At 35.5% G+C, this 23,904-nt stretch overlaps 1 protein-coding gene across 3 annotated transcripts in view; it reads left to right on the top strand.

The window, feature by feature from the left end:
- The window catches only part of si:dkey-91m11.5 (PH_BCR_vertebrate and RhoGAP_Bcr domain-containing protein), a 68,113-nt gene that overhangs the window by 14,245 nt on the left and 29,964 nt on the right, over positions 1 to 23,904 (top strand). For all 3 annotated transcript variants that reach the window (XM_051117047.1, XM_051117048.1, XM_051117049.1), the window contains exons 2-3: positions 21,672 to 21,856; positions 23,724 to 23,828. In XM_051117047.1, the coding sequence (XP_050973004.1) occupies positions 21,672 to 21,856; positions 23,724 to 23,828 (290 nt within the window). The remainder of the gene's footprint in view (positions 1 to 21,671; positions 21,857 to 23,723; positions 23,829 to 23,904) is intronic.

The following is a 23,904-nucleotide window of genomic DNA, read 5'->3' as shown; positions in this document are numbered from 1 at the left end:
AGGATAGAGCGAATGAAAGAATGAATGAATGAATGAATGATAGAATTAAAGAATGAATGATAGAATTAACGATAGAATGAAAGATTAAAGAATAGAGCCAACAGCAGAATAATGACAGAATAAAAGAACGATAAAAGAACAAATTATATAATGAAAGAGTGAGGGAATATAGGATGAGTGAACAATAGAATGAATGAACAGGATAGAGCGAACAATAGACTGACAGAACAAAGAATAGAGCAAATAAAGGATGGAGCGAAAAATAGAATTAAAGAAGGATAGAGCGAATGTTAGAATGAAAGAACAAAGAATAGAGCAAACGATAGAATGAAAGAACGAAGAATAATATGAACGAAGGATAGAGCAAACAATAGAATGAAAGAACAAAGAATAGAGCAAAAGATAGAATGAAAGAATGAAGAATAGAGTGAACAAAGAATAGAGCAAACATAGAATGAAAGAATGAAGAATAGAGTGAACGAAGGATGGAGCAAACAATAGAATGAAAGAACAAAGAATAGAGCAAACAACAGAATGAAAGAATGAAGAATAGAGCGAACAAAGAATAGAGCAAACGATAGAATGAAAGAATGAAGAATAGAGTGAACGAAGGATAGAGCAAACGATAGAATGAAAGAATGAAGAATAGAGCAAACGATAGAATGAAAGAATGAAGAATAGAGCAAACAAAGAATAGAGCCAACGATAGAATGAAAGAATGAAGAATAGAGCGAATAAAGAATAGAGCAAACGATAGAATGAAAGAATGAAGAATAGAGTGAACGAAGAATAGAGCAAACGATAGAATGAAAGAATGAAGAATAGAGTGAACGAAGGATGGGGCAAACAATAGAATGAAAGAATGAAGAATAGAGCAAACAATAGAATGAAAGAACAAAGAATAGAGCAAATGACTGAATGAAAGAATGAAGAATAGAGCGAACAAAGAATAGAGCAAACGATAGAATGAAAGAATGAAGAATAGAAGAACGAAGGATGGGGCAAACAATAGAATGAAAGAATGAAGAATAGAGCAAACAATAGAATGAAAGAACAAAGAATAGAGCAAATGACTGAATGAAAGAATGAAGAATAGAGCGAACAAAGAATAGAGCAAACGATAGAATGAAAGAATGAAGAATAGAGTGAACGAAGGATGGGGCAAACGATAGAATGAAAGAATGAAGAATAGAGTGAACGAAGGATGGGGCAAACAATAGAATGAAAGAACAAAGAATAGAGCAAACGATAGAATAAAGCAAACGATAGAATGAAAGAACAAAGAATAGAGCAAATGACTGAATGAAAGAATGAAGAATAGAGTGAACGAAGGATAGAGCAAACAATAGAATGAAAGAACAAAGAATAGAGCAAAAGATAGAATGAAAGAATGAAGAATAGAGTGAACAAAGAATAGAGCAAACATAGAATGAAAGAATGAAGAATAGAGCAAACGATAGAATGAAAGAATGAAGAATAGAGCAAACAAAGAATAGAGCCAACGATAGAATGAAAGAATGAAGAATAGAGCGAACAAAGAATAGAGCAAACGATAGAATGAAAGAATGAAGAATAGAGCGAACAAAGAATAGAGCAAACGATAGAATGAAAGAATGAAGAATAGAGTGAACGAAGAATAGAGCAAACGATAGAATGAAAGAATGAAGAATAGAGCAAACGATAGAATGAAAGAATGAAGAATAGAGTGAACGAAGGATGGGGCAAACAATAGAATGAAAGAATGAAGAATAGAGCAAACAATAGAATGAAAGAACAAAGAATAGAGCAAATGACTGAATGAAAGAATGAAGAATAGAGCGAACAAAGAATAGAGCCAACGATAGAATGAAAGAATGAAGAATAGAGTGAACGAAGGATGGGGCAAACAATAGAATGAAAGAATGAAGAATAGAGCAAACAATAGAATGAAAGAACAAAGAATAGAGCAAATGACTGAATGAAAGAATGAAGAATAGAGCGAACAAAGAATAGAGCAAACGATAGAATGAAAGAATGAAGAATAGAGTGAACGAAGGATGGGGCAAACAATAGAATGAAAGAACAAAGAATAGAGCAAACGATAGAATAAAGCAAACGATAGAATGAAAGAACAAAGAATAGAGCAAATGACTGAATGAAAGAATGAAGAATAGAGTGAACGAAGGATAGAGCAAACAATAGAATGAAAGAACAAAGAATAGAGCAAAAGATAGAATGAAAGAATGAAGAATAGACTGAACAAAGAATAGAGCAAACATAGAATGAAAGAATGAAGAATAGAGTGAACGAAGGATGGAGCAAACAATAGAATGAAAGAACAAAGAATAGAGCAAAAGATAGAATGAAAGAATGAAGAATAGACTGAACAAAGAATAGAGCAAACATAGAATGAAAGAATGAAGAATAGAGTGAACAAAGAATAGAGCAAACAACAGAATGAAAGAATGAAGAATAGAGCGAACAAAGAATAGAGCAAACGATAGAATGAAAGAATGAAGAATAGAGTGAACGAAGGATGGGGCAAACAATAGAATGAAAGAATGAAGAATAGAGCAAACAATAGAATGAAAGAACAAAGAATAGAGCAAACGATAGAATAAAGCAAACGATAGAATGAAAGAACAAAGAATAGAGCAAATGACTGAATGAAAGAATGAAGAATAGAGTGAACGAAGGATAGAGCAAACAATAGAATGAAAGAACAAAGAATAGAGCAAAAGATAGAATGAAAGAATGAAGAATAGAGTGAACGAAGGATGGAGCAAACAATAGAATGAAAGAACAAAGAATAGAGCAAACAACAGAATGAAAGAATGAAGAATAGAGTGAACAAAGAATAGAGCAAACGATAGAATGAAAGAATGAAGAATAGAGCAAACGATAGAATGAAAGAATGAAGAATAGAGCAAACAAAGAATAGAGCCAACGATAGAATGAAAGAATGAAGAATAGAGCGAACAAAGAATAGAGCAAACGATAGAATGAAAGAATGAAGAATAGAGTGAACGAAGAATAGAGCAAACGATAGAATGAAAGAATGAAGAATAGAGTGAACGAAGGATGGAGCAAACAATAGAATGAAAGAACAAAGAATAGAGCAAACAACAGAATGAAAGAATGAAGAATAGAGCGAACAAAGAATAGAGCAAACGATAGAATGAAAGAATGAAGAATAGAGTGAACGAAGGATAGAGCAAACAATAGAATGAAAGAACAAAGAATAGAGCAAACGATAGAATGAAAGAATGAAGAATAGAGTGAACGAAGGATAGAGCAAACAATAGAATGAAAGAACAAAGAATAGAGCAAACGATAGAATGAAAGAATGAAGAATAGAGTGAACGAAGGATAGAGCAAACGATAGAATGAAAGAATGAAGAATAGAGCAAACGATAGAATGAAAGAATGAAGAATAGAGCAAACAAAGAATAGAGCAAACGATAGAATGAAAGAATGAAGAATAGAGCGAACAAAGAATAGAGCAAACGATAGAATGAAAGAATGAAGAATAGAGTGAACGAAGAATAGAGCAAACGATAGAATGAAAGAATGAAGAATAAGAATAGAGCAAACAATAGAATGAAAGAATGAAGAATAGAGTGAACGAAGGATGGGGCAAACAATAGAATGAAAGAATGAAGAATAGAGCAAACAATAGAATGAAAGAACAAAGAATAGAGCAAATGACTGAATGAAAGAATGAAGAATAGAGCGAACAAAGAATAGAGCAAACGATAGAATGAAAGAATGAAGAATAGAGTGAACGAAGAATAGAGCAAACGATAGAATGAAAGAATGAAGAATAGAGCAAACGATAGAATGAAAGAATGAAGAATAGAGTGAACGAAGGATGGGGCAAACAATAGAATGAAAGAATGAAGAATAGAGCAAACAATAGAATGAAAGAATGAAGAATAGAGTGAACGAAGGATGGGGCAAACAATAGAATGAAAGAATGAAGAATAGAGCAAACAATAGAATGAAAGAACAAAGAATAGAGCAAATGACTGAATGAAAGAATGAAGAATAGAGCGAACAAAGAATAGAGCCAACGATAGAATGAAAGAATGAAGAATAGAGCGAACAAAGAATAGAGCAAACGATAGAATGAAAGAATGAAGAATAGAGTGAACGAAGAATAGAGCAAACGATAGAATGAAAGAATGAAGAATAGAGCAAACGATAGAATGAAAGAATGAAGAATAGAGTGAACGAAGGATGGGGCAAACAATAGAATGAAAGAACAAAGAATAGAGCAAATGACTGAATGAAAGAATGAAGAATAGAGCGAACAAAGAATAGAGCAAACGATAGAATGAAAGAATGAAGAATAGAGTGAACGAAGGATGGGGCAAACAATAGAATGAAAGAACAAAGAATAGAGCAAACGATAGAATAAAGCAAACGATAGAATGAAAGAACAAAGAATAGAGCAAATGACTGAATGAAAGAATGAAGAATAGAGTGAACGAAGGATAGAGCAAACAATAGAATGAAAGAACAAAGAATAGAGCAAAAGATAGAATGAAAGAATGAAGAATAGACTGAACAAAGAATAGAGCAAACATAGAATGAAAGAATGAAGAATAGAGTGAACGAAGGATGGAGCAAACAATAGAATGAAAGAACAAAGAATAGAGCAAACAACAGAATGAAAGAATGAAGAATAGAGCGAACAAAGAATAGAGCAAACGATAGAATGAAAGAATGAAGAATAGAGTGAACGAAGGATGGGGCAAACAATAGAATGAAAGAATGAAGAATAGAGCAAACAATAGAATGAAAGAACAAAGAATAGAGCAAACGATAGAATAAAGCAAACGATAGAATGAAAGAACAAAGAATAGAGCAAATGACTGAATGAAAGAATGAAGAATAGAGTGAACGAAGGATAGAGCAAACAATAGAATGAAAGAACAAAGAATAGAGCAAACAACAGAATGAAAGAATGAAGAATAGAGTGAACGAAGGATAGAGCAAACGATAGAATGAAAGAATGAAGAATAGAGCAAACGATAGAATGAAAGAATGAAGAATAGAGCGAACAAAGAATAGAGCAAACGATAGAATGAAAGAATGAAGAATAGAGTGAACGAAGAATAGAGCCAACGATAGAATGAAAGAATGAAGAATAGAGCGAACAAAGAATAGAGCAAACGATAGAATGAAAGAATGAAGAATAGAGTGAACGAAGAATAGAGCAAACGATAGAATGAAAGAATGAAGAATAGAGCAAACAAGGATGGAGCAAACAATAGAATGAAAGAACAAAGAATAGAGCAAACAACAGAATGAAAGAATGAAGAATAGAGCGAACAAAGAATAGAGCAAACGATAGAATGAAAGAATGAAGAATAGAGTGAACGAAGGATAGAGCAAACAATAGAATGAAAGAACAAAGAATAGAGCAAACGATAGAATGAAAGAATGAAGAATAGAGTGAACGAAGGATAGAGCAAACAATAGAATGAAAGAACAAAGAATAGAGCAAACGATAGAATGAAAGAATGAAGAATAGAGTGAACGAAGGATAGAGCAAACGATAGAATGAAAGAATGAAGAATAGAGCAAACGATAGAATGAAAGAATGAAGAATAGAGCAAACAAAGAATAGAGCCAACGATAGAATGAAAGAATGAAGAATAGAGCGAACAAAGAATAGAGCAAACGATAGAATGAAAGAATGAAGAATAGAGTGAACGAAGAATAGAGCAAACGATAGAATGAAAGAATGAAGAATAGAGTGAACGAAGGATGGAGCAAACAATAGAATGAAAGAACAAAGAATAGAGCAAACAACAGAATGAAAGAATGAAGAATAGAGCGAACAAAGAATAGAGCAAACGATAGAATGAAAGAATGAAGAATAGAGTGAACGAAGGATAGAGCAAACGATAGAATGAAAGAATGAAGAATAGAGTGAACGAAGGATAGAGCAAACAATAGAATGAAAGAACAAAGAATAGAGCAAACGATAGAATGAAAGAATGAAGAATAGAGTGAACGAAGGATAGAGCAAACGATAGAATGAAAGAATGAAGAATAGAGCAAACGATAGAATGAAAGAATGAAGAATAGAGCAAACAAAGAATAGAGCCAATGATAGAATGAAAGAATGAAGAATAGAGCGAACAAAGAATAGAGCAAACGATAGAATGAAAGAATGAAGAATAGAGTGAACGAAGAATAGAGCAAACGATAGAATGAAAGAATGAAGAATAGAGCAAACAAAGAATAGAGCCAATGATAGAATGAAAGAATGAAGAATAGAGCGAACAAAGAATAGAGCAAACGATAGAATGAAAGAATGAAGAATAGAGTGAACGAAGAATAGAGCAAACGATAGAATGAAAGAATGAAGAATAGAGTGAACGAAGGATGGGGCAAACAATAGAATGAAAGAATGAAGAATAGAGCAAACAATAGAATGAAAGAACAAAGAATAGAGCAAATGACTGAATGAAAGAATGAAGAATAGAGCGAACAAAGAATAGAGCAAACGATAGAATGAAGGAATGAAGAATAGAGTGAACGAAGGATGGGGCAAACAATAGAATGAAAGAACAAAGAATAGAGCAAACGATATAATAAAGCAAACGATAGAATGAAAGAACAAAGAATAGAGCAAATGACTGAATGAAAGAATGAAGAATAGAGCAAACGACAGAATGAAAGAATGAAGAATAGAGCAAACAATAGAATGAAAGAACAAAGAATAGAGCAAATGACTGAATGAAAGAATGAAGAATAGAGCGAACAAAGAATAGAGCAAACGATAGAATGAAAGAATGAAGAATAGAGTGAACGAAGGATAGAGCAAACAATAGAATGAAAGAACAAATAGAGCAAACGACAGAATGAAAGAATGAAGAATAGAGCAAACGACAGAATGAAAGAATGAAGAATAGAGCAAACGATAGAATGAAAGAATGAAGAATAGAGCGAACAAAGAATAAAGCAAACGATAGAATGAAAGAATGAAGAATAGAGCTAACAAAGAATAGAGCAAACAATAGAATGAAAGAACAAAGAGCAAACGACAGAATGAAAGAATAAAGAATGAAGAATAGAGCAAACGATAGAATGAAGAATAGAGCGAACAAAGAACAGAGCAAACGATAGAATGAAAGAATGAAGAACAGAGTGAACGAAGGATGGATCAAACAATAGAATAAAAGAATGAAGAATAGAGTGAAAGAATGAAAGAACAAACAATAGAATAAAAGAATGAAGAATAGAGAAGGAAGAAGGATAGAGCAAGCGAAAGAATGAAAGAACAAAGGTTAGAGCAAACGAGAGAATGAAAGAATGAAGAACAGAGTGAAAGAAGGATGGAGCGAACAACAGAATTAAAGAACGAAGGATAGAGTGAACGATAGAATGAAAGAACGAAGAATAGAGCGAATGAAGGATGGAGCAAACAGTAAAATTAAAGAATGAAGGATAGAGCGAACGATAGAATGAAGAGTAGAGCGAAGAAGGGATGGGGAATGATAGAATGAAAGAACAAAGAATAGAGTGAACAAAGGATGGAGCGATCGACAGAATGAAAGAACGAAGGATAGAATGAGTTAACAGTAGAGTGAAAGAATGAAGGATAGAAAGAACAAAGGATATAGCGGACAATAATCCAAAAAAGATAGAGAGAGCAAGAATGAAAGCAGGAAGCATAGAGAGAACACAGGATAGATAGATAGTTTTGATGTCAAAAATAGAAAATTCTTGCTTTGACAAAATTTAATAACATGATTTCTGTTAGTTATCCATTGTTGTCCAATTACTGAAAACAGTTTTTCTGAATTGTAATTTTAGACTTTATTTACAAAACATTTCCCATCATCCATCTCAGAAATGTACTTATTGTTTTTATTCCGGCACTGTGACTTTCCAACCTTTCGCCATTGTCGTTCAATTATTACACCAGTTATGGAAACAGCTCTACTGAGCAAGTCCAGACTTCTAGTCTGAGTCAGTGAGTGAAGTGTGGAGATGTTTACAATTCCAGCTTACAAAGAAAGACACGACGGGGGCCGTTCCCACAGACCTGTCATCAGGGAATCTAGCCTACTGAGTGTTTATCAAAGACTAGGGGGTTAAAGCAGTCCAAATAAATGCATTCTGTCCTCCCACATTTACCTAGCACTGCTGTTAGCCTTTTTATATCGTAATATGAAAAATGATGATTGAGAGTGTCCAGGAATTTAAAGGTCATATTAAAATGAATGGGCTGTCATCATTCCTACATGCCTTTTTATTGACCTTGCGAAATAAATTAAGAAATACCTGTTTCTGTCATCGATATTCTCACTTGCTTTTGTCATTTTTGTGTTTTTCGAAGGGAGGCTCGACACATCAAATGAAAAATGAAGTGATCTGAACTAGAATTACAGTAGTTCCAGTAAATGTAATCAAATACTTTTGGTTCAAATAGATAATGACGTTGGATGCACTGCTAGCCTTAACTGGTGATCATTTTTTTTAATTTTTAGGGGGACTTATTTTTTAGATTCCCACTGACATTTCGGATTCAGGCCCAAACTTCAAACTAGGGAGGAGGGAGATTAACATACTGAAATGACATTGATATTTGACCTGCTTCCTCTGTGTAGACATGCTTGTTCCTTTTCTATTGTTTCATCTGCAGGATGCCAAAGTATTTTTTCGACTTCGTGAACCCAAGAAAAATGGCTAAAACTAAATGAAAAAGTCATAGAAAAAGCACTGAATATGTGCCGACATCTTATCCGTGATGTTTCTTTGGTGTTGATGTGACGTTGTAGACGGTGTGTCATAAACAGGAAGTTGCTTTATCCAAAATAGTAACAGTTGAATGGCTGTCAGTGCAGTGAAGAGCTTTTTCCTGCCTGCTATATTTACATCGTCTCCCTTCTGAGGGGAAAACGGTCCACCAGTTTGTCTTTGAGGTGTTACGGAAATTTAAAACACAATAAGCACATGGTCCAGATAAAACAACTGTTGTACAGACAGGCTTTTGATACACACACATAGGCCACATCCTTTGTTTCATGAGTTGGATTTACATGTAAACCTGCCAAAAATGATATTTTCACACAACAGATATGTCCTGTTGACCTCCTGCTTCCTCTTAGGGGACCATATGCAAACATATAGAGGAACATTAAAGCATGATCTGTATTCATGTTCATACTCGCACACTGCTGACATCATAATTGTAAAATCTTTATCTGTGATATAAATAGAATATTAAAAAAAAAAAAAAACATTACCAAGATGTGTCCTACTTTGTAAATGCTTAATTGTTCAGAGCACAATTGTATAAAAGCTTGTTTCTGCCACTAAATAAAAAATAAAAAGGTAATTTTGACTTTTCATCTCACAATTCTGCCTTTTTTCTTCTCAGAAAAAACACAATTTGTTGAGTCAGCTTAAAATAATTTGTTACCCTGCTGCCTTAAAATTTTAAGTTCAGTCAACTCAAATAAGTTTAGTCAACTTGAAACGTTAGTATCTAAGTAATAACTTAGATATTTGTGTTTGTTAAACTTAACAGATGGGTAAGTAAACCAGCTGCCTTAAAATTTTAAGTTGAATCAACTCAAATATCTGAGTTGTCACTTAGTATAATTTAATATTTCAAGCTGAATAAACTTTTTTTGAGTTGACTGAACTTAAAAGTTTAAGACAGCCAGGTAGCAAATTATTTTAAGTTGACTGAACAAATTGTTTTTTACAGTGTGCAGTGTGAAATATACATTGCGGAGCAAAGAGGAAACTGACAACATGCCGACAGACAAGACAGAGCAGGTTACTTCTGGTATGAAACAAGGTCTCAGCTTTAAAATGTTGTTATTTTTTAAGAAATTCAAACCATAAATACAGTTTGGTGGCACTTTAATGGGTTGTGACAAATCGTAGATCTTATTAGATCAGTGGACACGTGAACGGATCGGCTTTTCTTTACTTAAAGCACAAAAAAACATGAATGAGCATCAGAGCGTGTTTTATTTCAACTGCGGAAATAAACAATTTTTCAAGTGTAAGTCCACTAAAGTTAATCTACTCTCCTGTCTGATTTGTTTGTTGGACAGAATGGTGGATTCGGTGTTATGATTGGTCAGATCACTGTCAATCAAGCTGTTTGTGAAGGGTCAATTGCGAGATTATTTCTCTTGCAAATTGGCAATTCAGACTTTTTTTGTCAGAATTGCGTGGTGTAAACTTGCAATTCTGTCTCTTTTTTGTGATGCTAAAAAATAAAGGTACGACTTTTTATCTTGTGATTTTTACTTTTTATCCCTAAGAATTGTGAGATGTAAACAGAAGTTAAAAGAAAAAAGTCACAGTTGCGAGTTTATATAACGCAGTTCTGACTTTTTCTTAAAATTGCGGCATGTAAACTAAAAAATAACAAAGGTAATTGCGACTTTTTGAGAAAAAAAGAATTGCAAAAGAATTGCAAATTTATTTCTTTTACGAATTGGTAATTCTGGCCTTTTTTCTCTGAGTTGCATGATATAACCTCGCAATTCTGACTTTTTCTCAGAATTGAGTGATATAAACTCGCAATTTAGACGTTTTTTCTCACGCAATTAAAAAAAAGGTTACAATTGTTTTTATAATCTTTATATCTCACAATTCTGAGTGTTTTTTTCAGAATTACTAGTTTATGGCAGTTTACATCTCACTTCTGACTTAATATATATTAATAATTCTGACTTAATAATATAAGTTGAGAATAAAAAAATACACATGTAAATATAAATAGACAAAAATTGCAATATAAGATTTAAGAAAATAAATTGTATATACAGTTGTGCTACAGATGATAGAAAAAGAACAGAATGGATAGAATAGAGTAGAGTAGAGTAGAATAGAATGAGATGTCGGGATGCACTGAGATGTAGGTGGTAACAGATAAATATAAGGTTATTGCACATATTTTTATTGCACATTGGGGGGAGTCTGGAACATTTAACTGTTCATAAGGTATATTGACCGAGGGAAGAAACTGTTCTTATGTCTGGCTGTCCTGGTATTTGTGGCTCTGTAACGCCGACCAGATGGCAAAAGTTTGAAAAGGGGATGACATGGGTGTGAGGGATCCAGAGTGATTTTCTGAGCCCTTTTCCTCACTGTGGATGTATACAGTTCTTGAAGGGTGGGCAGGGGAGCACCAATAATCCTCTCGGCGGTCCGAACCGTTCTCTGTAATCTTCTGGTGTCTGATTTTGTAGCTGAGCCAAACCAGACAGTTACTGATGTGCAAAGAACAGATTCGATGACGGCTGAGTAGAACTGTTTCAGCAGCTCCTGCGGCAGGTTGAACTTCCTCAGCTGTCGAAGGAAGTACAACCTTTGTTGGGACTTTTTTGCAAGACCTTTTAACTTTAAATAATAGAACTGGTTAGAAAAGCATTTAGACAGTTTGTTGCCACAAGCTAATGAATGAATTGTTTTGTTTATAAGCATATATATGTAGAATATGTAAATCAATATATAAAATTTTTTTAGAACATTTTTGTGTTCTGTATTTTTTTTTTACTTAATATATGCATTTTGTCTGCCTTTATGACAGATTATGATCTACCAAACAGGAACATTTTCACTATAGAGTTTTCAGATGTAGCCTTGGATAAACTTTGATCCTCGAGTTAGTGAAGATAGTTATGAGCAGCTGGTTATGTTAGAGTAGATGAGTGAATCTGATCCTGAGATGGATTGTTCCTGGCCTCACACATCTGGCGCGTTCCACTCCCTTTGGGATCATATTCAAACACACGGATTAAGATGATCTGTGTGTGGTTTGTGAATGTGTGTGTGTGCGCACATATCGGTGCAAGGAAAAAGACTAAGAGCGAGGCGACTTTTTTTGGTATTATCGCAGGATAGAAATGCTGATATTGCGTCATGACCGTTTAATCTGCCTCGTGTTGAACTGTGTGATGCATTTGTATTCTCCGCCAGCAGACACTGAACCATCTGCGCCCGGTTGCCCTGTTCATTGCTAACCGGAGGACTGTAATTTTAAGTTCAGGAGTCATAGTGCTCTGTTGGTATCTTTGCCCTCCCATTTGTGGTTATAAATAGCATTATATAATAGAGTCTTCATCATTTCAGAGATAAATTCTCAGTGATTAATGTTACTTTCCAAAGAACAGGGGGTCGTTTTTTCCCACTTAGTTCCACCAAAGGCCTTTTTAAAACTTCCTGGTTATTTTGTGAGGAAGTTTGACAGTGTGACATGAGAACGGCTGTGGAAGGGCAAGTATAGACATGAAATTGCTTCAAGGAATTCTTCACTTTCTAAGGCTTTGACTGGTGAACTTTATGATGTTGAAAGCTGGTTTCAGTTAATGAATTAATGCCATTTTAATTGTTATTAGGGCCATCACTGTTTTTAATCAGATTCATTACATGATATGAATATGAATCTTTCACAGTGCCATATGAAAACCCATCATAATTCAAAGACTTTCTTGTGGCAGTTGTAGAAAGCCTGAACATAAGCCTGTCACTGTACACAAATATTACAGTTTTTGTCATTTCTAATATTACTCTTACTTTATTGGTGTTTTAACATGCGTGTTTTTGTTGGAAAGATGACCTTGCTTCGTGTGTTTCCTTTGGAAAGTTGAGTGTCGTGGTCAGACATCCCTGCACACTTCCTCAATCGCTGATTCACAGTCAACGTGACCAGTGAGTCTGTTCCACACACACCAATTCCATTGGACGATTGGCATTTTTAGATGTCAATTTTAAGACTGTGTTTTTTGTGGTCTATGCATTGCAAATGACGTTTTGCAAAAATGTAAGCGTTATTTAAAAAAAAAAGATTTTGTTTTGTTTGTATTTGAAAGAAGTTGTCATTTATTCCTGTCATAACAAATCTGAATTTTCAGCAGCCATTACTCCAGTCTTCAATGTCACATGATCCTTTAGAAATCAGGAATTTCTTCTTATGAATGGAAATAATTTTGCCTCTTAAAGGGATAGTTTACCCAAAAATTAAAATTCTGTCATTAATTACTCACCCTCATGTCGTTCCAAACCCTTAAGATCTTTGTTCATCTTCGTAATACAAATTAAGATATTTTTAATGAAATTAAAGAGCTTTCTGACCCTGCTTTGACAGCAGTGCAACTGACACGTTCAAGGCCAAGAATGGTTGTAAGGACATCGTTAAAATAGTCCATGTGACATCAGCGCTTCAACCGTAATGTTATGAAGCTACGAAAATACTTTTTGTTCGCAGAGAAGAAAACAAAAATAACGCCGCAAAGAAATAAAATGCCTTGTTTACAAGCATAGAAAGACGCACGCATACATTGTGGTACTCTCCTGAATGTGTGGTGGAGACACAGAAGAGAAGAAATTGTTGAATAAAGTTGTTTTTGTTTCTTTGCACACAAAAAGTATTCTCGTAGCTTTATAACATTATGGTTGAACCACTGATGTAACATGAACTATTTTAATGATGTCCTTACTATCTTTCTGGACCTTAAGTTTTGGTTACATTGCTGTCTACGCAGGGTCAGAAGGCTCTCGGATTTCATCAATATTTTTGTGGAAACTGATAAATGTTTTTAGGATTCTTTGATGAATAGAAAGTTCAAAAGAATAGGATTTATGTGCAATTTAAATCTTTTACTGTCACTTTGGATCAATTTAAAGGAGAAGTTCAGTTCCAGAACAAAAATGTAGAGATAATTTACTCACTCCCTTGTCATCCAAGATGTTCATGTCTTTCTTTTTTCAGTCATAAAGAGATTTTTTTTTAAAGGAAAACATTTCAGGATTTCTCTCCATATAGTGGACTTCTATGGTGACCCCGAGTTTGAATTTCAAAAATGCAGTTTAAATGCAGCTTCAAACGGCTCTAGACGATCCCAGTTTATCTAGCGAAACGATCAGTTATTTTCTAACAAAATTGACAATTTATATTTTTAACCTCAAATGCTTGTCTTGTCTAGCTCTGCCATGAACATGCGTACTCTGTGTGTGTAATCTGGGTCAAGACAGTTAGGTTACACTGTAAAAAAAAATTGTAAAATCTTATGGTAAAAAGAAAACGGCAGCTGTGGTTGCCGGAAATTTGCCGCGAAAAAAATGGTAGTAACATTTTAGGTTTTACAGTTTTAACTTAAATTTACAGTTAAATACCGCAATTTCATTAACTGATATAATGTTAATATACCAATGCAGGTGGTGATGAGAAAGTCACATGATAAACCAAAGCCCATCACAACAGCTTTTAAATAATAAAGTGTATAGAAGTTGTACAGTGTCATTCACACAAACACTAAACAGGTTGAAAAATCTAATTTTCTTCTCAAACTTTAAAATCATCCTACATCACTGCAGAAGTACCGACACAGTGTTTACAAAGTGACCGTGCAAAGAAGATCAAATGCCTTTTACAAAAAAAAGGTAGAACAGCGATGTAGGACGATTTAGAAGTTAGAGAAGAAAATGAGATGGGAGTTTTTCGACATGCCCTAAATGTCATGAACTGGAATACACGCAGGACTAGACAAGATGAGCGTTTGAGGTTAAGAAGTATGTCAATTGTAAAAAAAAAAAAAAAAATTTTTTTTTTTTTTTTTTTTTTTTTTTGAAAATAGCCAAGCGTTTCAGTAGATAAGACCTTTTTTCCTTGGCTGGCATCGTTTAGAGCCCATTGAAGCTGCATTTAAACTGCATTTTGGCACCATAGAAGTCCACTATATGGAGAGAAATCCTGAAATGTTTACCTCAAAAAACATAATTTCTTTACAACTGAAGAAAGAAAGACATGAACATCTTTAATGACAAGGGGGTGAGTACATTATCTGTAAACTTTTGTTCTGGAAGTGAACTTCTCCTTTAATGCACCCTTGCTGAATAAAAGTATTAATTTCTTTCAAAAACTTTTGAACGGTGTTTGTACAGACAGGAGAAATGACATTATGGTGAATTTATGGATGCCCTCGTATGAAACACATTCATTTCCACAGTCTGTGTGGCCTTGGTGTTAGCCACAGGAATTGTTTTGCTCATAAGCTGCGTTCTAGTGGCTAATCACAAAGTAACACATGCTGCCCTTTGGCATGGCTCTTCCTTCTACATTGGGACAGCAGAGGCCTCTCTCTCACTCTCTGTTGCTATCTCTCTCTGTAATCCTCTACTTCTTTTCTCCTGCTCTCTATTTGTTCAGGCTTTGTCTATTATTCTGTCTTTTTAAACAGGCTACATGCCAGGCCACTCAGCGGGGCTGCCTTCATGTTTCCGGAGTCCTCTCTTTCCTGTTTCTTTCACAGTGAGGTGATTTAACTCGTAGTTGCTCCTATCTTTGTCCTCTCTTAATGTCCTTATACACCATGTAAGCCTGTTGACTTCTGAATGAATCAAGACAGGAGACACTTGTTATCCTGTGCAGTTCTGACTAGTGAACCACAATTCTGGTTAATGTTCTTTTCATCTTTTTATCAAATCTCCTTTTCCTGCTGTTTATCATAAAGCCAACAAACTCTCAATCTCTCATAGTCTTAGGATTTTTATGTAAATCACTTTGGTTGTTTTGTGCTGTTATGTTGGATGGATATGAGTGTACAGGCCTGTGAGGGAGTGGAAACTTGGTAGTGTGAAATTCAAAGCCTCATCTTCTCCCCTTTTACAACTGTATGCAACATTGGCCGTGATGGCGACATTGAGCCTTTGCTTTTTTTCTTAGCTTTTTTTTTTTTTTACCTGTTTGAAAAATATGATGATAAAAATAAATAACAGTGCTAAAGACCTAGAAGAAAATAATAATTTAGATTAAAATGTATATGCTGACATTTGTTAACAGTGATATTAATTATATTGAAATTTTAGGGGCCAAGCACCAGAAGTGCTTAGGCATCTATTGTAGCCGTTAGTCATTGTCTTTTTCTTCTTCTTCCTCCTCCTCTTCTTCCTCCGCTCTGGATGACTTTGGCCACCCATAGAACTATTTGCCGGAAAGTTATGAAATTTGGCACACAGATAGAGGACAGTCTCAATATTAACCGTAGCAAATTTGGAATCTCTATCTCAAACTCACTAGCGCCACCAATAGGCCATATTTGCACTCCTATTTCTGCTAATAATTTTGAACCGTAAAGTCTAAAGCAATTTTAATTTTTGAGAAAAGTCTTGATAGTTTGTTTGATTTTTCACCAAAATTGGCTCAAATCATCTTCAGACAATGCTGGCAAAAAGCATTTAAGATCATAAGATTGGTCTCGTTCGATTTAGAATGGCATACTGAATCAACCAATACCTAATTTTACCATTTTTTGGCATCTGCCATATGGTGTTTTGTTTTGAAATGTTATAACAAATGTCTTTAACGGGGTCTCCAACCCTGCTCCTGGAGATCTACCATACTGCAGAGTTCAGCTTCAACCCTAATCAAACACACTAGGGCTGGGTGATTTTGCCTAAAAAACAAATCTTCGATTTTTTTAAAGAAAAATTCGAGTTTCGATTCGATTTTCGATTTTTTTTTTTTTTTTTCAATGCACTTAAAAATGACTGCAGACATCAGATATAGTGTCAAAAGTGCAACTTTATTGCTATGATTGTCCTCAAGAGTTAAAATGCGTAGAATCCCAAAACAAAAAGTAAATGAGGCTCTGTCATTCAACAATTTCAAGCTTTAACCCAGGTTTAAGCAAAAGTGCAACAACTTCACAGTAGCTTAAATTTTCTGTTCAAGAAATCAGATAATTACAAATTTTGTGACATATAACATTACAATTAAAAAAATAAACTCTTCTCAGTATAGTGTGAATATAAAAAATGAAACGGATCTTTTCCCGAGTTGTATTGTACAGGTGAGGCAGCGCTACATCGGCAAAATACTTGCGACTGGGGACAACGTACCTCGCATCTAATACTTTCAGCATGTGATTAAAGCCTCGCTTTTCGACAGAATAAATTGGCAGCATGTCTGTGGCAATATAAAACGTGATCGCCTCTGTAATCGCTTTCCATCGCGCTCCGTTCTTATCATAAGGCACACAGTTTGTAAAGCTCTCAGGAAGTGTAGTTTGCTTTTTAGCAGGTGTGCTAGAGGAGCCGTTTTCGCTACGGAGCCGGTTGCACTTCTCCCATTCTTCGGGATGTTTATTCCTCAGGTGCTGGAAAAGATTTGTTGTACTGCTGCTTCCAGTAGCAACAGCTTTGAAACATATTTTGCAGCAAGGCTTCGTCTGTGTTTTGTCTGCTGCATCAAAACCAAACCAGTTCCAAATTACGGAGTTACCTGTGCCTTTCTTTGGAAGTAATTCTCTGTTACACGCTGCCATGTTGTTTTGACTGTGTTACGCGGGGCGGGGGCTGTGCCTGCCTCATATCGCGCTACGGTAACGCACAAGGACGAAACGCGGAAAAGTCCGAAAAAACTATTGTGGCAAAAAACTCGAGTTTGCAAAATAAAAATCGTTTTAAACTACAAAATCGATAAATCGATTAAATCGATTTTTTGCCCAGCCCTAAAACACACAGCATTTTATTAAACTTATTAATAAGTTTTTAACAATTTAGGTTATAAAAATATACATTCAAGTATTTTTCAACAATAAGAAACAGTATATTTATAATGAGCATTACCCTATTATTAAATGCTGTAAAAGTTGTTCACTGTTGTAGTTCATAATTATAAAGCTTTATTTGAATGTGTTACTAAGTTAGTTATTAGTGTAATGTAATATAATATTTAGGGCTGCCCCCTAATAGTCAACGAGAAGCTCCTTGGTCGACTAAAATTTTATTAGTCGCTTAGTTGCAGAAAAAAGTGACGGACAGATCATTAACGGCTGGTCTGTGTGGTAATATATTGCATTGGGCAGGACATCCAAACACTCACCTATCATTCCTCAACCTTAAATTGGCTTTTCATCTGAAAGATGTATTTAGTAGCAACTTTAAATGGCCGCTCAGTCTACTGTTAACCTAAAAAATGTGCGCTATTCAAGTGTCCCTGCAAAGTGTGGAAGCTGCATGACACATGGAGGCACTGGTGCGGTCACTTACTCTTAAAATACTCTCTCATTTTTGGTCAAACAGATAAAAGCAAAACATCTTTCGAAGCTGTAAAGACTTTATTTTATTTGTGTGCACTCACAGTAACAACAAAATATTGTGCTTTTGTATTCTGCCGTCTCGGTCTCTGTAAACTTGAGCTTGTCACTTTGAAACTCCATGTATATCCTACTTGTCTTAAAGACATGAAAAATATATCTATCGAAAGTGAAATGTGTCACCATCAGTGTCGCCAACTTCATCTCTTAAAGTGCCCCTATTATGCTATTTTAAAGGTTGCTAATATTGTTTTAATAGACTCCCAAAACAGGTTTACATGTATGCAAGGTCAAAAAACACTTCAGTTTTCTCCAAAAATAGATTTAATTTTACCCCATTTCTAAATGATTCATTAACGACTCGTGCAAAGCAGTTCGAAGAATCAGTCTCTCTAAACCCCTCCTTTCCGTGAGCCCTCACTGCTGTGATTGGTCAGATGGCGCAGTCTTTTATGATTGGTCTACCGCATACAGCGTGTCGGAGAACGAAACGCCCATTGCCATAACTGACTGACAGCCCTGGATACTTGTCAATACATAGAAAGGATGGCATCGATTTTACCATAACAATTCCAGCCAGAGTCTGATGATGAAACGGCTGAAGTGGCTGATCGACAAGTTAGCACGGACTACCGTGGAAAGTGCTCGCAATTTGCTTTTATAACCGAACCGGGCACACCTGTATGTTGTAAACTTCAACATTGTATAATGCATGCTGCGCTGGCCGCTGGATTCAGTGCAATCCTTCAGAGCACAGCGGCAAAATTTCATTTGAACAACTCATTTGAACTTTGTCCGCGGCGTGCGTGCTCCACTGCGTGTCTGCTTTGGTCGAGGCAGAAACAAGCCGTCCTCGCAGGGCGGAAGCAATTGAAACGAATGGGTTTCATAGCACAGCGCTTTCCGCATTCGGTGTGAAAGCCGCTTCGTGCGCCATCCTTTATCATTACTCCAACTAATGAGACAGACACACAGTCAAGCTGCATCAATCACAAATTGTCACACTACAGTGGGTCCACAGCTGAACAACAGAAGTGCAGGGTTGTTACACAACATAACATGCACAACTACGTATTTTGAACGATCGCTAGAAAATACAATCTTTGTAGATTCATCATCTTTTGGAAGTGAATATAAAACAGTTTTACTCACAGCGTATGATACAGCGTCTTCCGTATAATGTACATGTAAATTTCCATGTGACGTAAACCACATGGAACTTTATGGGCGGGCAAGTTGTTCGCGATGTAGAACGTGGGCGGACATTATGCAAATCTGTTACTTCGTGACGTGTGGCCGTAACAGAAAGAGATTTGAAATCCTGACGACTCGTTCAGGCAAATATGAGTCGTTGTTTTTTTTTTTTGATAGACAGTAACTTTATTTATCGTGCACTGTCGGCTTCACAACTTTGTAGATAGTTTATGTTCACATACAGCTACATGACACACTGCATGAAAGATCATATTTGAAAACGCATAATAGGGGCACTTTAAGACAAAAACAAAGAAAACACTAGTTTATCAAGAAATTAATAAAACGTTAATGCTTACTGTTTTTCCCTGACACATTCATAATTATTATATCTACCGGTGCACTGCGGCAAACTTTTTTTGCGTGCCCTTGAGTGCTTATTAGGCTATGTAGGCAATTAATAAACGTGCGACTACTAGTCGACCAGAAAATTCTTTAGTCGAGGGCAGATGTAATAATATTTATGCTATTAATATTACTGTGCCCTTTTTAAGGGCTAATATTATGAAGGAATATGTTCATTAGCATGTTTATTTTCCTGTGGTATCGAAATTATTGAAATTTCAGTGGTATTGTTTCAGGCTACTGATATTTTAGTATCTTTTTAGTAACTTTAGTCGAAATGCACTGTGTGCAGAGCAAGAGCTGTGAGGGATCAATGAGTGGGTTTCACTACTGATGATCCTGAATGTATGTGTGTGTATTTATGCACGTGTTTTATGTACATCTAGATAGCTCTGACTGTAGCGTCAGACTTTGTATTAGCTGAGCTGATCAAGACACCAGATAAGACAGACACATAGTCGATACGTTTGCGTCTGGACGTCTCACCAGTGCTGAGCTGTTCACAGACTGCAAGAAATGAATGACTGTTTTTAGACAACTTACTCTACAAATACAGACAGAGGGATAACTCACAATTGTCAGAACAGTCTATGAAGATTCATCATGTCTCAACTCACTGCAGTCTATGAATCACAACTGATGTGAATGATAACCATTGTGTGTGTGGTTGGGTGGGTACTATGCTATTCACTATACCTAATTTCTCAATTTGGGTGAACTGTTTCTTTAAGCACAGTTGTTTTGTATATTTATGTTGTAGGAAGTGCATTTGTTTGACTTTAGCGCAACAGCTGCTCCTCATTTTTAAATCTGAACATGCCCAGTATATTAAAATGGCATCACTAATGCAGCTATTCATCCATGTAGCCCTTAATCCTCATCAATGGTAATTAAAACAAGAACAATGGTGTTGAATTATTCATTGCTATTTGAGTGATTAAGAGGTTTTAGTTTCCGCTCAATGGGGTCTTGTCAGTCTTCTCCTAAATGGACTGCTTTGACTTCAGTTTCACATTTCCACCAGTGGGCTGTCACGTTTCTAACTTTCATACCGTCCTTTCACTGCCAGTAAAAGAGGGTCTCCGTCAGGACAGAGGCATGATTGCAGTCATCTAGTCTTTCATTGTTCATTTGTCATGTGAGGCTTGAGGACTATAAAGAACTGACTCTGCTTCCCGCTCTTAAACACTTTCTCTTGGTTAGTATCAGTGATATTCCCTGGAGGTGTGGAACAAATACTCAGTCTGTCACAGCAGCAACAAGATCATATGAAGAAAATGTTGGCTCAAGTTTAGTGAAAAACTCTTTTCTTGTTTCCAGAGACTTTTCAAAGGAAATGAATTCAGCTTTACATATTACATTGATATGTGTAAAGAATAAATATGCTTATTGTAAGTAAAACAGCCAGTTTGTCTTTATATTGTCAGAGGAAAAATTACAATTCTAATGCTGCATTTTACTACACACATTTTTAATAATTCAGTTGCGGCGTCATACATTAATGATGAACAGGAGGCTTAATTGAGGCTGTGATTTAGAGAGATGGTAGATAATGTTTCCAAGAATAAATTTGAAATGGGTGATGAATTCCTAACGGCTTTGGTTGTCTTCGCTTGGCAGACTTTATCTGTTGCTTTCAATTATACGTCAAGGTCTTTATTGCAAAAAGGAAAAAGCTCAGCCGGTAATAAGTCTTTTTCGGCTAAGGTTTCGGTCCTCTGTGTGGATTACATTTAGACAGAAGTGATGTATAAGACGCTCTCTGGAAAAGGATGTATTGATTATTTCAAGCACTCAAAATTAAGATGGAGGGCTTGACTTGAGAGCCCATTTTTGTTTGTTTGTCACTTACTAGCAATTAAAAGATAAATTATGTATTATTATTTTATGTAATAGTGTGTTACATGCATTTTGAATTATTGATCTGATTTAAAAGTACATAAAATCATTTGTCACACTTGTTATTGAAGAATGACAGTCTAACCTCTCTTATCTTTCCATTTGCAGACATCCCGTTTAGTGGCACCCCGCCTCCAGCGTACAGTTATGATGGTGATCGAGGGGAGGATGGCCGTATGCAGCCCGACATAGCCTCCTACACGGATGATTCCCTTTCCTCTCCGCGACTTCACCCGAAGGGTCGAAGCATTAGAGAGACCCCTTCCTCTGGGTCCCTGGAGTCCACTAAATCAGTAAGGGACTTTAAGATACACAGCTTTAATCTTAATGAAGTCCTAGTGTTTACACACCTTTCCCAAGTGTTTTTGTTATTAAATAAATCTCAGTATTGTATTTTGTAAGAGCGTTATTGTTACAGATGCGTGACATATTGTTTCCATATCATTTATAGGCCTGTGTTAAATATATATATTTTTTGCATTTATGAGTATCAGTTGACATTGCAAATTTAATTATGCATGCTGATTGCCTATATTATCAAGAACATACAAAAAGCAAAAACTTGAAAATAATTATTAGCTTATTGGTATCAACCTGAATTTTAATATCTACATTTAGTTTCTCAGTCAGTAGCTAATTATACTTCAGGTTAGTGCTGGGCGATATACCGGTTCAAACAGTAAACCGAACTGAATTGGGTACACGGTATGAATTAAAAAAAAAAAAAAAAACGGCATACCGGTATTGAGAGGAAATCCCTGTTAAAGAGCAGATCAAATGTTTTTTTTTAAAGTGTCCTAATATTGTGTTGGAGTCCACTACGACAGGTCATCTAAAGTCAGAAAACTAGGTCATTTTCTTAAAATGTACATTTATACATAGTCATTTGTCAATGATTTCGAAACGGTTCATTTGAATCAGTTCTGAGCGTAATGTCTGTAAACCCCGAACTCTGCTCTGATTGGTCAGCTGGCCAAGTCTGTTGTGATTTGGTACAGAGAGGAGAACTTAAGAAAGTTAGTAAGCATTACCATCTGTGTTGCCAAGTCTGCAGCTGTGTTTGATGTCCTCGTGTTGAAGCAACCCCAATAACATCATATTTAGCCCCTGGAATGTGAATTCATCGAGGGAATCCTGACAAAAAGCGTGTATTTTACCCCCCTCGAAATGCGATTGGGCTAGTTTTGAGGAGCAGTTGGGAGGATTTTATTGTGAAAACCTGGCAACCCTGGCTACCATTGACAAAGCATGGGCATTCACATAAAACAATAAAATAGTGCTCCAATCTGTTCTTAAAATAATGACATAAAAACATTTTGTTGCAAGCGAATCATATGCACAGCTAAGGTTTAACTGCTAAACTGTTAACACTTAACAAAACAATATTGTTGGACACTTTAGCGTGTGCTAATGAAACTGAAGAAACAGCACATTTTGTAAACCAAAATGTGTCTAAGTTACATTTTTTATTATTAAATGAAGTAATTATAATGACAGTCTACATGAATCGACATATTTTTAGTAAATAGTGGGTTGAATACCTACATTGAAATATAACTACGTTACAAACTGCAAAAAAGATATTTTTTTCGAAAACCCATATGACCTGCTATTTAACTGCATTGCCACTGTTCCATAAGCGCCACCTGCTGGCAGAGAATGAATTTGCATTCTCATTTAGCTCATCTGCTGTTTTTGTTTCATGTGGATATGTTTAATGTAGCATAATTTCACAAAGCTAAGGTCAGACTGTTTTTGCTTTAAAAATGTTAATTTTAATGTAATTTACATTTAAAACTGCTCATACTATATTTAGCATCTTTGTTTGGATCGGGATTAAAATGCAGTGTTTCTGCAACTGTTTTTCATGCATTCTGAAACTACCAGAATCCTAAACAAAACATTTGTTTTCTGAACTTTTAACCTCTGTTTTCTTTATCTTTATTTTTTGGGGTGTTTCATATCTGTATATGGGATTATGTTGTGTGGGGTACTATGGTTGACATTAATAAATCTGTATGGGATAGTATTTTAGGTTTTTTTTTATGAGGATTACCGTATTGATGAATTTCTAGGCACTGTAAACAGGAATGTGTGTTTTTGGCTGAACCCTAAATGTGTTTGTGTAACGGGCACTTTCTTCATCACGGTAATTCCCAGTCGGAGCTTGATGTCGAAAAAGGCTTGGAGATGAGGAAATGGGTCTTATCAGGAATCCTGGCCAGTGAGGAGGCATATCTCAGCCACTTGGAGGCGCTCTTACTGGTGAGTAATATAGCCTTCAGGCTTTGCCTGGTATGTTTTACTGCTCGCTTACTCACAAAATAGGGTTAAAGATCAC

The sequence above is a fragment of the Labeo rohita genome, chromosome 8, assembly GCF_022985175.1.
Source record: "Labeo rohita strain BAU-BD-2019 chromosome 8, IGBB_LRoh.1.0, whole genome shotgun sequence".
Lineage (NCBI taxonomy): Eukaryota > Metazoa > Chordata > Actinopteri > Cypriniformes > Cyprinidae > Labeo > Labeo rohita.
This window is presented reverse-complemented; position numbering and strand designations above follow the sequence as displayed.